This window comes from Blennius ocellaris, assembly GCF_963422515.1.
Source record: "Blennius ocellaris genome assembly, chromosome: 11".
Classification (NCBI taxonomy): Eukaryota; Metazoa; Chordata; class Actinopteri; order Blenniiformes; family Blenniidae; genus Blennius; species Blennius ocellaris.
The window spans coordinates 15995730-16012068 of record NC_137660.1 but is presented as its reverse complement, the minus strand read 5'-3'; the positions used below and the strand labels follow the sequence as shown (position 1 = coordinate 16012068).

The following is a 16339-nucleotide window of genomic DNA, read 5'->3' as shown; positions in this document are numbered from 1 at the left end:
AAAAATGGTTTCTTTCCTTTTTTTGAAATTCAAGCTTTTATTGACTTTTTTGCTTGGTACATGAACATCATTGAGCGCTTTATTTAAATTAATAATCAGGGCTTTTATACATCAACGAAAAGTATCAGTAATATTACATTACAAGGTGTACACGTTCTGGGACAAACAGGGAAACAAATAATGGTTTCCTTTCTGAAAAGACTGCATCACTTTTTATTATATTACAACGTCAGTGACCGGAAGTGAACTTCTTAACGGAAGTTCTATACTTTGGGCTTTTATTTGGAAAGGCTGGACCGGATGTCCTGTTCCGTCCCGTTGATGCTAGAGGAAAACAGCTAACTCCTGTTCGTGTCTCCGCAGTGGTCGAAGCTACTCTGTTATTCAAACTTTATTTCTTTTTTGCGCTGACATTCGTCTTCACTCGACTCGCCTGTCAAACTCCCGCTGCCGGGAAAAAAAAACCGCTGCCAGACCCGGTAAGACGACGTTTGAACGACGCCGCCGTGTTGTTGTAAAGTTAGCAGCTCGATGCTAAAGGAACAACAACCGGAGGTGAACGCGGCGGCTTGCGCGTGTTTGTTTTTGCTCGTTGCTGCGCGTGATGACGAGTCCAGTTGTGGAGAGGCTCGTCCCTGACAGACGCTCTCGTGTCTTTTTTTTTTTTTTTTTCAGGTCACTCCCGTCACCTTGGCCGTGGTCCTTCCTCCTCCTCCTCCTCCCCGGGGTCACACTGGCTCCCTCCTCCCTAGATGAAGATGTCCCTGGCCCAGCGAGTGCTCCTCTCCTGGATCTTCGCCCTGATCTTCCTCATCATGCTGGTCCTCAAGCTGGACTCCAAGATCACCTGGAGCTGGTTCCTCATCTTCCTCCCCGTCTGGACCTTTGACACCATCCTCATCCTCATGCTGATCGTGAAGATGGCGGGCCGCTGCAAGCCGGACTTCGACCCGCGGGACGGGGAGCAGAGCCTGAAGAGGAGGCTGTGGTACCTGGCCGCCCTGCTGCTGAAGCTGGCCTTCTGTCTGACCCTGTGCTCGCGGCTGGAGAGGCTGACCGACGTGTGGCTCAGCGTGGTGTGTGTCCCCCTGTGGGCGCTGCTGGGGGGGGCGCTGGTGGAGCTGGGACACAGTGTCTTCCACTACAGGAGGGACTGAGCCACGGGGACGCCTCTTGAGTATCGAGGAATCTTTTGGACGGAGACGACGCACCGGGGCAAACGACCCTCTCTGAAAGTCCACACTGCTCCGTATCGTCACGATAACTCCAGCTTCTGTTTAGTTTGTTTGGTTTTTGTGTGCGTGTGTGTGTGTGTGTTTGTTGTTTTGGCTGGTTTGTTCGGTCAAACGGTGGTCCTCACCGTCTCCTCACAGGAAGGTTTCTGATTTGGGCCGGCAGAGAGAGAGAGAGAGGGGGCACTGCATGTTTCACCCAACTTGGGGTCTCTCCCACGGTCCAAAGACACCCAGCCGAGTCGGCGTTTCCTCCACGATGTCCCCGAGACCCAGTTGAACCCTGCTCTTCACCCAGTCCCAGCTGGGAACGACCTCGACATGGGACAAAAGGCGTACAGATGACAAGATGTTCGGTTTCCGGCAGTTATACAAATGTCATTATACCAAGACTTGCCAACTGGCTCCTCTACGGGAACATTTTGTTTTGTTTTTCTACTTCGGTTATTTTCATTTTAACATCAATAAACTGCCCAAAAGCTGCAGGTCTTGGATTTGCAGACAAAAAATATCATGTTTCCTTTATGTAGCTCAGGTATGGATCGAGGCTTTTGCCAAAACATTCATTAATCGTTGCGTTTGAACAGTTTTGATGCTGGAAAAATGACCCTTTGAAGCAAAGTATGTTCATGATAAGAGTATTTTAGCCATTTAATGGAAACGAGCACCTCGCAGTAACAGTTCAGAATACTGACACTTGTTTTTTTTTATTTCAAAAGCCTCCAGATGTGAGAAACTTTGGGGGGGGGGGGGTTGTTGTTTGGTTAATCGGTAGCGGCCCTGAGACGAGGTGCCTCTAACCCGAGCTTCACCGTGAATCGGATGGATGACACAGATCAAAGAGTCCCACTGACAAGATGAAAGCTCACTTTGTCTCCCCGGAGTAACTCTCTCCATCGGTCACACATGAATGTAAATCCTGAACGTTAAAAACTTTGCACTTTAAAACCGTAGCCGGCGTCGGCGTGAACGCCGAGCGCACCTGACGAGATACCAAAACTGTTCTTTTACCTGCGTGACGTGGTGCCGCGTGTCGGATGCTTGAGCTTGAATGCTGTAAAAAAAAAAAGTAATCTTCGTCACCCCCCGTGGGGTTAATCACGTCACTGTTTGGGGGGGGGGGGGGGGGGGGGGGGGGGGGCACTTATCAATAAAGCTCCTATAATGAAAGCACAAGTGTGAATGATGGTTATTTTATTTAGATGATCTGAATAGTGCTGCTTTGGCAAGTTGCATTGGTCCATTCTTTAAAATGACATTGAATGTAATAAGAGCTTATTTAAAAAATAAAAAAAATACAAATATCTTAATTTAAAAACATATCTGAAAGAAATCAAGCCAGTACTAACTGATAAGTACCATGAGGAAGGCTATTAATATTGTACCCTGAATTAAATAAACCTTATTGTAGGAATGGAAGAAAGTCAGCATTTATTTTTTAATGTATACAGTCAAAAATATGTATCAGGCATTATTAAAAAAAAAAAAAAAAGTTTATGAATATTCCTGATGGTGGATTTTTTTCTTTTAACTGACAAATCTACAGTAAAAAAAAGTAATGAATCCTTCATATGTTGGCTCCTCTGATGGAAGCACTCTTACTGAAAAAACAAAACAACTCGATGTGAATATTTTCAGTTTCAGTGAGACGGCGTGGTTCAAACCGAACGCACAAAACGCAGAGGAGACTTTTAAACACCCGTTAAGTCAACATCTTGAACCATTTATTGAGAGGTTCTGATCAGAGTATAAATCACACTACCAAGTCTTATCTTAGGAAATAAAATGTATTTACAACAGGATTTCTTTTCACATACATCAGTTGTTTTTTTTCTTCCCCCCAAATAAAAACAGACAGTTAAATGATATAAATAAGTTCTATGGAAAATAAAACTTGTCTTACAAAAAATATATGCAATTTCTGTATACATTTTCTCACATTGGTGCTAATAACATCTATACTGTACAGTTTTGGTACATACAGTATCATTTACAGCCCTGGGTGAGTCCAAAACGGTCCCGTCTGAAAACGACGACTCGTCCCCCCCCCCCTCCCTCCGTCGTGGAACGTCACAGACGATGAGCCTCCCGACAGGAAGTGAGGACTTGGGGTGAGCGGCGGGGTCTTTTCCTATGGCAGGAGTGTGACGGCGGTTGTTTTCAGACCGGCTAAAGTCCAAGTACCTAAAAGTAGGTGTTTTTTTTTAAGAGCGAAGCTAAGTAGTGCACAGGCACCGACGCACGGGGGGAGGGGAGGGGGGGGGTTGGGCGTCACAGAACATTTTAAGAAGAAAGCCTACATTACATCCGCTAACAAACGTGAAGTGAGCTACTTAAGCTTACATTCTCGGGCGCCGTTGAGAAATCCTGCCAGAGCGGCATCCTTCGTCTCAGGTGGAGCGGTGTGCGGCCGTGTCGGGGGAGGGGGGGGGGGGGGGGGGGGTGGAGGAATGCTTTTCTGTTGGGAGATGAGAAACACCAGCAGATACGTGGAGGACGGCGGCGCTCTGGAACATTTTAAACAAAAGCCTCGGCGAAAGTTGTACAGTAAAAAAAAAAAAAAAAAAAAAAAAAAAAAAAAAAAAAAAAATAGAAAGAAAAAGAAAGAAAGACTAGACATGTAGACATTCATATTAAGAAGTCTTTGTGTGTTTGGGGCGTGTGTGTTTTCATGGGCTGTTTCAGCGCCGTGTCCGGTAGCGACGCGGCCGCCCGGCCCGCCGCCGCCGCCCCCGACTCCTTCGCCTTCGGTCCCTTCGAGGGGACGAGCGTCCGAATGTTGGCCGAGGAGCCCCGGGGGTCGGTGGCGTGGTGGTGGTGGTGGTGATGGTGGTGGTGGTGGTGGTGCGCCTTGGGCCTGCTGTCCGTGAAGGCGAGCGACAGAGTCTGGTGAGCCTCCATCGGCTTGAAGAGGTCAAAGGTGACAAGTGTCCGCGGCGCCCTGTGCTCCGCCGGAGCGGGCGGCACCGCCGGCTTCTTCTTCTCCTCCTTGCCGCTCAACTCCCTCTCCTTCTTCCCTTCTTTCCTCGGCGGAGCGTGCGCCGGCCTCGGCGCCTTGCCGTCTTCTCTGGCCGCCGGCTTGGCCGGCGTGTTGGGCGCGCCGCCCTCCCGGTGGCCGCTCTTCTCCTTCTTCCCGTGCGACGACTTGTGTTTGTGCGAGCAGGAGTCCCGGGCCTCCTCTCGGTCCGGCCGGATGTGTGACGCTGGCGGCGGCACCGCCGCCCGCTCTTTGTCGTGCTCCTTCTCCTTCTTGACGTGGGGTTGCGTCTTTGCGTCCCACTCCCTGGCCCACTTCTCGTCCCGGGCGGCGGGCGGCGTCTTGCCGCCCTCGTTCGTTCGCTCCTCGTCCTCCTTCTTCCTCGCCGGCGGCGCCGGGGGGCCCACCTCCCTCGCCTTCTCCTGCTCGCGCACCTTCTCCCTCTCCCTCTCCCGCTCTTTCCCCCGGTCTTTCTTATCCCTCTCCTTCTCTTTACTCCTGTCCTTCTTCTCCTTCACCCTATCCTTTTCATCCCTCTCTCGCTTCGCCCGGTCCTTCTCTCGTTTGACCGGCGGCGCGTTGGAGGCGCCGTCTCGGCTCCTCTCTTTCAGAGCCTGGCCCGACGCCGGTGTCTTCTGCGGCCGCTCCTCCTCCAGCTCGCCCTCCTTCCTGCTTGGCGGCGGCGCCTCCCTCTCCTGCAGCGGCTCGCACGCGCCGGCGCCTCCTCCGCCCTCCTCCTTCGTCTCTCCCTCGCCGGTCACGTCCACCGGCGCGGGAGTGACGGCTTCTTCGTCTGCCTCTCTCTTGAGTGCGAGTGGCGGCGGCGGCGTTGATGTCGGCTCCTTCACCTCCGCTCTGCCGTCTCGCTCTTCCTCCTTCAGAGTCTGTGTCGGAGTTTGTGAAGGGGGCCCCTCCCTCTCCTCATCTTCCTCCTCCTCATCCTCCTCCTCATCTTCCTCCTCCTCCTCCTCCTCCTCCTCCAGTTTCACCGCTGACTGTCCCGCGACGCTACGCTCATTCTTCACGCCCTCGTCGTCCCGCTCCTCTTCTTTGATACGAAGTGTTATTTGACTGGCCGAACATTTCTCCTCTTCCTCCTCCTCCTCCTCATCCTCCTCCTCCTCCTCGTCGTCCTTCTCTTCTTGGTGGTACTGTTTGAGCCGGATGTGCCAGGCCAGGCTGCAGACGGCCGACACGGTCTTGAACTGGTGGACGACTCCTCTGGGGATGAAGTAGATGTCGTCGTGGTAGAGTTGGATGCGGGCGTATCGGATGCCCTCCCTCCTCAGCTGGTTCAGCTTGGCGTCGTCGATCCACTGCACGCACTGGAGAAGAGGAAGAGCAGGAGCACCTCGTCATCATCATCCTCCTCAACCCTCCCTCACAAGGTTGATTCCTCTACTCACGGATGTAAACATTTATTAGACATAAACCAAATACCTCAAAAATTGCTCTTAGTGCTTCATACGTTTGGTTTATGTGCTTTTACTCTGACAGTCTGCTCTGTAAACTAGTTTCCCCCACGGTAAGCGCCCACAAACCACCCACGCTGCTCGCTTCTTTTAGTCTCCAGGCTCAAGACGACATTACATTATGTTTTATTGAGACCATGGCAGACCCAAGTCAGTTATTTTGATGGTGAGATCAGGTCCTGCACAAACACTGAAAATCAATTCCCGCTGTTATTGTTTCAGGTATAAACTGAATCGTTTTACTCACAATTTAGAATAGAATTTATTCTCATTGACGATAAACTAGTTTAGTAGAAGCAGGGTGTTTGTTTTTTTTTGAACCAATCTCTTCCACCAAAAACACAACACAGATATACATGCCACGGTTTTTGTTTTCAGAGAAACGTGAGCTTGTTTGAGGTGTTGTGTTTCTCTCCGCCTGCCAAATTGAGGCCCAATAATCCATCTGGGTTTTAGACTGTTTGAGCCTCCGGAACACGACCAGGCTTCTTTAACTGTGAAATGCTTTGATACTCTCAAGTGTTTGTTTACATTTTAAGACCAGAAACTGATGCGGAAAAATCAATATTAAGAGGAAAAAATGTCATGTCAGAACGGGTGAAAAGCTCAAAGCGGACAGAAACTATGGATTTATGAATTCTTATAGTCGTCATCACTTGTAAATATCTTGTTCTCATCACACACAGTCATTTGATTTGTAGTTACTTTAATAATCTCAGCTGGATGAGACCTCATGTATTTCTCGTACAGACTGTGGACTCACCTGCGACAGCGGCGGCTCGTGGAGGTCCAGCTGCAGCCTCATGACCACATCTGGAAAGTCTCCCGCGTGGAAACACACGACGTCTTTGGTGATCCGGGCTGGAGCGTCGCTGCTGCGAGGAAACACACACACACACACAGTCCCTGTTTACTCACCTGAGGGGTTGGAAGACCAAAAAACAAAACAAAACAACAACAAAAAACAGCATTTATGGTTTTAATAACCCAACTGGACTCTGCATTGGTCAAGTTCCAGCAGTGAGGACAGATAAACACACACCTAGACGCACCAACTGTGCTCACAACAACAAAAAAACTGAATAACGACATTAAAACAAGTTGTATGAACTTGTTCTATATTCCACAGGTGAGCTGGTCAGGTCCAACACGAGCCACCAAGTCAAATCCTTTGCGTGTGAACGGAGGGGGGGGGGGTCACTCACTCCTCTCCGCAGCGCACCGCCTTCAGCACGCCCACGGCGGCCGTCGTTTGTCTCTCGAAGCCCTGGCCGATGTGGTCGGCGTGCGCTCTCGTCCGGTCCTCGAACAGCATCTCTCTGGGCTCGCTGGCTCGGGGTAAATACTGCAGGTTCTTGATCTCGTTGGTCGACCTGAAATCCATTTGGGGGGAGGAGGGGGGGGGGGGGTTACAAAGATTTGCCCGCTTGTCGAAGGCGTGAGGTTGCGTTCACAAGGCTCGTTCCACGTACCTTTTTCTTTTAAAAGGCGACTTGGGCATGTCGGCCATGGGGATCATCTGCTCCCCGGGTCGGACCCACATGATGGGGCCGTCGTCGCTCTCGGTGGGACTCTGCAGCCGCAGGCTGGAGAAGCTCCCCCAGGGAAGAGTCCGCTGCACGGACACAGGGGCGAGGAACGTCAGCTCGTATGACCACGCACAGAAAGCAGCTCAACACAATTGATGCCCCGCTGACTGAAAAGAACCCGGGTAAATAAATGCCGGCGGTTTGGTTTTATCGCATTTATTACCCAATTCTTGCCCAATAGTTCAAATTTATTGATTCAAATAACGATATTACATTATTTTTTACTTATTCTCTCTTCCTGTCAAACATCATTAAACGTCTTTGCGCCTCATTTTACACTGAGTTTTGTAATTCGGCACCTAAGAGAAACGTAGAAAATGAAACTGAACAGAAGAGAGAATTAAAAAACCATTTCTGATTTATAGCCTTTGCTTAGAGATTCCGCTTAATATTCTTCCAGCCCGTCTGGAGTCGCACATCGCGGATCAGAGGAAACGGTCAAAGGCACGATTGCATTTTTATGCACTGCTGATGTTTGTGCAGTTTGTAATCGACTCCTCAGTCCCCAGGACTTTTTTTTTTTTTAAACATGGAGGCTTTCAGAATAGCCTTAAAAATAATTGTGCCTCAGAACTTTCTTTCAGTTTTTTTGCAGGTTCCCTCAGACACAATCTTTTCCTTTAGTACTTCGTAAACTTTACTGATGTACTGACGTGCTTTACACCTTATTTTGTTATTGTTTACTGTGAGGAAGACTAGAAGGGTTTACACTAGAAGTACTAGTCGAGTGCGTGTACTCTTTTCTCTTAATATAATTTAGTTGGATCTATTTAATACTTTCACAGAAACATTCAGCGACACGGTAACATTATTGAGCATTTTTTCTGTAGATCACCGCAGCTTGTCTAGTTTCTGTTGTCACAAAGTTCTTCCAGGAATAAATAATAAAAGATCAAATGAGTTACAGTACATATACATTATATAAACTTATGCTTTCCTTGTGAATGAAAGGTAATGCAGTGATAATATTCATACTCAAAAAGAGCCGGCTCTGTTGGGACGCCTCCGTGACGCTTTTCTGACATAAAACACTGATGAATGATGAGAACAGGACATGGGCTTTATCACATTTAAAGATTACTACGGCGCATTGTTTGTCGCAGGATGTAACAAGGAAATGCGCTTTGCTAAAAATCAAGTTAAAAAAAAAGAAATTACGTTTATGCTTTTTATAAGAAAAACTATGAACTTAATAATTAGCAAAAGAATTTCTTCTACAGTCTCGTATGTCCCAAGACGTTGCACGGCGAGTCGAGAATAAAAGACAAAGAAGTGAAGCTTATTAATGCGTCGCTGCACTCACCTCCAGAAAAGGAGAATCCTCCAACATGTGGATGAACTCGGGGAAATAATCCCCCACCTCTTCGTCCACTGCTCCGACCAGGCTGACCTGCCGCATGGCCCCGGCGCGGTACGTTCCCTGGGAGTACGTCCGCTTCACCTGGAGGGAGCAGAGGAAACGGATCAGGGCCAACGATAAATGGACGTGACCTTCCCAGTGCACCTGTCTTTTATGAAGAGGCTCATTTAGAGGAACTGCTCCGCGCTCAGAAGACGCAAATGTCAACAGACGACGGGCAGAAAGTGAGCGTTTGTCAGGTTGTGTGGAGGAGAAAATAAAAATAAAACGCCAGTTGAAATACTGAAACATTTTGAAGTTCAATGAAAGCACAGATGATGACCCCAGAACAGATCGTAAACTTTTATGTGTCAGAGTCTGTTTGTGTCGTTCCTGTCGTGTAAAACACGGAGAGAGAAAAAAACAAAAACCCAAGAGCGTTCACGCCACGTCAACAGGCAGAGATTACTTCGTCCAAATTCAATGAATGAAGGGCGCTTGTATCATTTAATGGCGTTAACGACACGCGATATCAGAGGGAGTGTTAAACTTGACGACGGGGCAATAAAAGCACATCTAGATCCACTTGGATGATAATTTTACAGTTCGCTGAGGTGCAATGCAGCAACAGCAGACGGACACCTCCAGGAAATACATGACCACCGGACTGGTGCCACATTTAAACACTGTTTTAACTGTAAAATACTATGAAAACACTGTAGGAGATTTACCACAATATACATTAAATACGTCACTAAATATGGAATGTGGTTTTAAAAAACATGCTGACGAGGCATTATGTCAGGCAGGACAGCCTCCAGCCTCCAGACTGATGGATGTCAGTTATCAAGTTTCACATTATATTAGGATCCTGGTTGATTTTTCGTTTTTGGAGCCTGAACCTTTTCGAAACTTCTCATTATAAAGGTAAAAGAACTTTGTGTTTTTGCTTGTTCACGTCTACAGCGAAGAAAAGCCGTTTGGCATCGGCGGAGAAGACCTGGCGAATATCCAATGGGTATTGGGGTCAAATACATTTTTCTGGAAAATCGTTGAGCGAAGACACGTCTATACCTTTCTGTGCACGATATGCGGAATGAGCGAACGTGTTGGCGTGATAAATAAATCATCCTCGCCGGGGTCGTCCCTCGGCTCTCTGCACGCTTCAACGCTCAAGACTTTCATTTGCCTCAAGTTGGATGGAGATTGTACCTCCCGGCAGGCCCGCTCTCAACAGCTTATTATTTCAGCCTTTAATCTATCGGCGCTTTAAACAAAATCTAATTTGCTCCGTCGGTGACAGGTGAGCAGTTTCTGTCTGCTTCCTCGCTCTGTGGTGTTTTTTTTTTTTTTGGGGGGGGGGGGGGGGGGGGGGGGTGGCTTCAACATCTTAAGATGTCTTGCATTAAGTGATGCTTTTAGACTGTAGAGTAAAACGGCCCCTAAAGAGCAATACATTTATTCTGTACTACTGATGCACAGACTAGGAAATGGCGAAATAGCCTGAAACAAATCTCCCGAAACCGAAGCACATGTGACTTACAGTGGGTATACGACATAATGAATTACAATCGGAGGCTCAGTTGTTAAAATGACAACCAGCATTTGTATTAATGTTGAGAAAAGAGACGCAACAATAATCATGTAACACGATATAAAAGCTACATCTCTGTTTTAAACAAACAAGTACCTCACTTTTAACACCAAGTAGATATATTGGATTGTTTGTTCAATAGATATTAAAACTTCACACACACACACAATTATTTTAATATCCAATATTAAAACTGCAATAAAAGACGCAGCAGGCTGCAGGTTGGAGAAGTGATGATTAATGTGGGGGAAGGTATTTAGTGACTCAAGCCTCAAAAGGTTTATTGAATTGCTGCTGATGTTGCCGTGTAAATAAAAAAGTCGATTTAAACCACCAAAAAGAGTAACTGAGGCAAAGTTCCGCGACACCACCGTGGGAAGTTTCACTGCAACATGTTGCTCTGCAGTAAATGATAATAACAACTTATTGTATTTCTCCAGTTTTTATCAATATAGATGTATTCGATCATTTTACTACGAAGACCAACTAATGCGTGGAAAGGAAGCGTATTTGTGCCTCGAGAGTAAAACCTATTGAGACACTCGCTTTCAAAAAGGTGCATCGTTTATTATTTTCTTTCAGGAGAGCGGTTCAAGGGCCACAGAGCACGGGGAACGCTGCAGCCCGAGTCTGCTGCACATCAACGTTCACCTTCAGGAAATAAACAAAACCAAATTATTGATTCCGACCGTTGTCCCGAGTCGCATTCATATGCAGGAAAACAGCAGGAGAATGCGGAGCATTTTTTATTTTTTGCTTCCTCGGGAATCTGCAAACTGTTGTTTGATTGCAGCGCTTGTGTCGCTCTGATCGTCACGGCCCGTCGGCTCCATTTGGATAGGTTGTTAGTAGCTGTTGCGTGGCGGCGGCGATCGCACGTGCTCGTGTTGTAGTGAGGCAGCTGTGAAATTTCTGACACCGTCATCAGATTATCTGTCTGTGGTTGGACGGCCACAGCAGCGGCTGCCCGTGAATGCCTCTCGCTGTGAAAAAACCCCCCCAAAAAACACGGGAGCAACAGGCTGTAAACGACAATCGAACGGCGTCGCCGTCTCCCATCTGGGATGGCCGGAGTCGCGGGTGAAAGAACCAAGAACGCGCTAAAGATCGTCACCGGAAGATCCTCATTGTGTGCGTGACTAGAGAAGTCGCTGCTGCCTCTTAGGGACTCCCGTTTTATATTTGATGAGCAATCGCGAGCTCTCAGCTGGTAGAAACACCATTGCAATCCCGCTAATTTACCAAACAGGCACGTGGGAAGAAGCAAGAGAACCTGAAAAAAAACCAAACACTTGAAAGGCCATGGATTTCTTTTAAATTAATTTTATATAGGTTCTGGTGTTAGTGGCTTCAGCACCACTGTGACATCAGCCTGGCGCTTAATTTTTCCAAAACACAGGACTTATTTTCCAGCACAGAAATCACCGCAATGAGACACCAAACCGAACCGCGGCTCAAAAGGCCAAACACACGACATTCCCTTCGCCTGACCTCCACTTTAAAAGAGCCCCGTGGTGAGGGTCGACAGCTTCTGACTGGAAGGTTGTCGGTTCAGATCCCATGGCAGAGCTCCCACTGTGGCTCCATAAGCAAGGCTCTTAATACCCGACATGTGTCCAGTCAAGGATGGATTAAAAGCAGAGAAATAATTTCCCCAAAGTGACCGATAAGCATTTTAAATCGAAAATCACAAAGCATTCTTCCGTTACACCTTTTGCTCGTGGGTCTTTAAGTAGCGGTGAATGGACTCTTGCTTTAGAGATCATAATGGAAAGGAAAAAAAGAAAAAAAAACTGCTCCCTCTCTGCCTTGTTCCTCGACTGCCATGTGGAAGTGTCAGGAGAAGTTGTTGAAAAGAACGGCCTGAACGTGCCGCAGTGCCACGAGGCTCCAAAGTGCAGCTTGTCAAATTGAAAGCCGAGGGACCCCCCGGGGGGAGGGGGGGTATCTGTGAAACTCACCCCCCCTCTCTCAAATCCTGTTTTACCGTAAAAACGCACACAAAAACAGAATCCTTCACACCCACATGGAGGCTTCACTGTCAGTCTAAAGTCTGATTCTGACACGTCGATCGCACCCATCTGACAGCAAACGCAGCCATAAAAAAAACAACAACACATCAGTCACTTAAACTCAAGATGCTCTGAACGCCGCAGCTTCTTCCCTCCAGTGACTGTTATGGAAATATAATATTCACATCAAATCACAAGGAGCTTATATCAAGAAAATACGCCGACGGTTGAACCGAGTTTGTTTTTCAAAAAACAAAAACAATAAAAAAAAAAGTGGCCTCATGTTGGCTGTGGAGGAAGTCCTGACGCCGGATGAGCTGAAGCAATATCTGATTACAAAGCACTGCGAGTGCGGCCGAGAGGAAAGACCCTGGAATTATTTTCATCCCACTGAGAGGCCCTGTGTGAGAATAATCTTAATATTTCTTGACCTAAATTGATTCTCTCACTCTACAGACATGTTTAAAAGATGAAGCGGCGGCGAATGGGGGGGTGCGGCGGGACCATTTCTGACTTCTTCATCTCAAACAGGAATTCAAATAAATGCCGAGTCTCATTCTCTTTCAGCGGGCATAGCAAAAGTTTTGACAAATGATTTATTCAAAGGGAGGTTTTGTCTGTGTTTCAGTCAGAGCTGGTATGTTTCTAATAACTGTGACTGACTGTAAACACGGCATCAAATCTGAACTGGAACGCATTGGTTGATTAATCTTATGTTATTGTGAAGTTTTATCAATGAACAAAGACGAATGCTTTGGGTAAAAGAAGGCACGTCTCACAATTCCTTTAAACTATGAATGGAGAAATTCTATTTTACAGCTCATGAAACCAACTCATCATCGGGTCTATAGATTTAGATATTAAGATGCAACTATTCAAACTGTATTGAGTATGAAACTAATTTCGCTGAAGCGACACAGACGACGTGTGGAAGACTGGGGGAGAAGAGGACTAAAGACCACATTGAAAATTCTGTTGATTTTAATTCACAAATAACCGAGCCTACGATCCAGCGGTTGTTCCAAACGCGCCTGGAGGCTTCACCTTTTCCTCGGAAGCATCCTGCATGAGCGTACCGCGCTACCCCAAGGCGCCAGCATCACCACACAAGAGACATTTATGAAGCTGCACACCGCCACCGTGCCACAACGCGGCCTGAGACACCCTGAGACACCCTGAGCACGCCCAGTGAAGACATCAAAGCGATTACTCAAAAGCGCAAAGCCGTCTCACCTGAGAGTGGAAGTTGGCCATGGTCGTGGTCTCGATGTCCTTCTTCCCGAGCACCTCCATCTTCACGGGCGCGTTGGGGAACTTGTACGAGAAGTAGTCCAGGAAGTCCGGGAGGTAGGAGGCCGCCCCGTGTATGATCCCCATCACGAAGCCGGCGGCCTGGGCCTCGTCCTCGCTGAACGACAGGGTCACGAACTCCTGGGCGAACCGCTGCATCTCGGCCGGGGACAGGCCGCACAGCTGCTCGCTGTAGGCGTGCGCCACCGACGCCCCGCCGTTGGCCTGCTGCTCCACGTGGATCAGGCGGCCGAACTCCAGGCCCGACAGGGCCGGCGCCGGGGCGCAGTGGAGCGGGGAGCTGTAGCCGAGCCTCTCCCTGACCATGGAGGAGATGGAGGCGGAGGTGGCGGCAGCGGAGAGAGCGGGGTCCTGATGGTGCGGCTGCGGGGGGGCCGCGGGAGCGGCATGGAGGAGGCTGCCGCTGTTGTTTCCGTTTATCCGGCCGAGGAGCTCGGGGAGACCCAGGGACACCCCGGAGCACACAGTCTGACACGAGCGGTGATACATTTTGGGCCGGCCGTGTCTCTCCTTCACCCGCTCGCCATCTTTGTGCTTCTTTTTCTTTTTCTTCTTGAGCTTCTTCAGTAGGAGGTCTTCTTCTGAGCCGGCTTTGGGCTTCTCCTTGGAGTCTGTGACGAGGGGGGGGGGGGGACAAACAACATTTATAAATATGAAGTGTTGCGCAACTATTGAAACCGAAGATCTGCAGATAAGAGAGAGAAGTTTGCACACCGGCCCCCCAAACAACAGCTTGTTTGGGGGCCCATTCAGATCCAGCTGTAAACATACCGGGTCCGTTGTTGGGCCCATGGCAGCTTTTTAATTATAGGCTCCACATTTACACAAATTGACTGTGATAAATCAGTAGTCACAGCGGACTTAATTTTATTAAGATAAACAAAACGGTGGTCGTTAACCTCTGGGCCCCTGGCGGCTCACAGGGTATTTTACAGAAAATAGTAGTCGGCACAAATGACCTGATTTGAAAAGAGGAGTTTAGACTTCTTCAAAAAAACAAAAACAAACGTCAAAGTGATGATTTGTACAAAGTAGAAACAAGCATGAATTCATACATTCTGCTCTCATTCTAAAACTACCAAGAAAGATTATGAAACAATGTTGTCTCCCCAGCATGGTAAAGCACCCCCTTACACACATTTGAATATGCATTATCCATTAGATTAATTAACTTTAGTACAGTTTGGGAATATTAACTACACTTGAAATGGCTCTTGGGTTGAAAAAGGTGAGACAACATTATCATTACTGACATACTTGACGTTTATAGATTCGACAGTTCTATCACAATCATCAAGTTTTGGCAATTTGCATGAAAGTGAGATTCAATCGAGATCAACTTTAAACATCAGCACAGTCCAACCAGATGTTTATACATCCTGACAGCTGTGCTTCCACGCGTCTTTTTTGTTCCCCACTATTGGACAAGTGATTTGAGGAAACGTTCATTCCTGCAGAAAAAACAAAAAACAAAAACAATACGCGAACTCGTTGTTTACATCTCGACGGCGCGAGCGTTCTGCTCTGCGGTCGCACCTTTCTGGGGAGGGAGAACTTCCCCGTTCTCCCGGGCGATGTCGTGCACGGGGGGCATCTGGTGGTTCCTCCACTCTTTGCTCTTCTCCTTCTTCTTCGGTCGCTCCTTGTCCGTCGCTCGGTGGTCTGACAAGGGGGACGGGAGGGGGAAGAGAGGAGAGACAACAAGTTTGAGCCCGCAAAAAAAACACATCCACGGCCGAAGACGACAAACACAAGCGAGGTCGCAAAACATTTCCACGTGTCTGGACGAACCAGCGACCGTGGGGCCTAATAAATACCGGGGCCTGCGTTCCAGCGGATTATGTAATGCCCCGATAAACGCGGCTCGCCGCGGATGTCGCTTTCGCATGTGGCCCGAAATGTTGAGCGCGAGCCGCCGGGGAGGAGGGGGTCCGTGCGCCGCGCCGCTCGTCTCACCTCTCTGGAGCGTCTTCACGTCGCCGTTCTCCGTCTTTGTATGGCAGCTAGCGGGGCTCACTCTCTCCACGGCGGCGGAGCTCCGCTGCGCCTCGCCGCTCCTCTCCTTCTCCTCCCTGTGGCGCCTCTCCTTCGCCTTCTTCACTTTGTGCGGCGACGCCAGGAAGTTGCTGATCTTGAAGATCTTCCGCGCCGGGGCGGCTGGCACCGCGGCGGCGGCGGAGTGGCTCGCCTTGGCCGGCCCGAAACTCCATTTCGCTGGGCTCCCACAACTCTGCTTCCCGTTGTGTTTTTCCCCTGCGCACACCTCTCCGTTCAGCCTGCGGTGCTTCAGGCCCTTCTCCTCCACGCGGACCTTCTTGGGGGGCGGCGGGAAAATGTCGCTGGAAGACTGCGGGCGGCTCTCGGGCGGCCGCTTGGCTAGCAGGGGTTTGGGGGAATTTGTTTTGCTGTTTGCTGCGAAATGCATGGAGTCCACGGACTCGGCCATCTTGGAAGTTTCTATTTTTTACGGTTAGACGTAACTGGTGCGTGAGAGCCAGGCCGGGGGCGGGGCCTGGGGTGTGACGTGGGACGCAGGGGGGAGGGGCGCAAGGCAGACTGTTGACAGCCTGCGGGAGCGGAAAGACTGCAGCACGCAGGCGGCACGCAGCAGGAGCACGCAGGGCAGGCGGGGAGCAGCCGCAGCGGCGCAGCCAGGGAGCTGCACCCAGCGCGGTGGCTCGTGCGCGTTTTGCCAGATGCGCGTTATACGCAGCTTTCATGATGAAAGGTGTGCACACTGCGTTCCAGAAGTGATACACGTTACATTGTTACGAAAGTAAATGTTACAATCCAAATCCATTTGATCTATTTGA

The 16339-nt window shown here is 48.9% G+C and overlaps 2 protein-coding genes across 2 annotated transcripts; one reads left to right on the top strand and one right to left on the bottom strand.

Annotated features, from left to right (window-relative positions):
- The first annotated feature begins 322 nt into the window (after nt 1-322).
- tmem60 (transmembrane protein 60) lies at nt 323-2328 on the top strand. The gene is made up of 2 exons (XM_080505606.1): nt 323-479; nt 676-2328. Exon 2 carries the CDS (start codon nt 753-755, stop codon nt 1155-1157), a length of 405 nt encoding a protein of 134 aa, XP_080361732.1. The 5' UTR covers nt 323-479; nt 676-752; the 3' UTR covers nt 1158-2328.
- A 1532-nt stretch (nt 2329-3860) lies between these two features.
- Nucleotides 3861-15972, bottom strand: LOC308137013 (lysine-specific demethylase RSBN1L-like; the record flags this gene model as incomplete). The annotated part of the gene is made up of 9 exons (XM_080505569.1): nt 3861-5132; nt 5199-5534; nt 6445-6556; nt 6887-7054; nt 7154-7296; nt 8574-8711; nt 13449-14137; nt 15063-15188; nt 15483-15972. 9 exons carry the CDS (start codon nt 15970-15972, stop codon nt 3861-3863), a joined length of 3474 nt encoding a protein of 1157 aa, XP_080361695.1.
- Between the last annotated feature and the right edge of the window lie 367 nt (nt 15973-16339).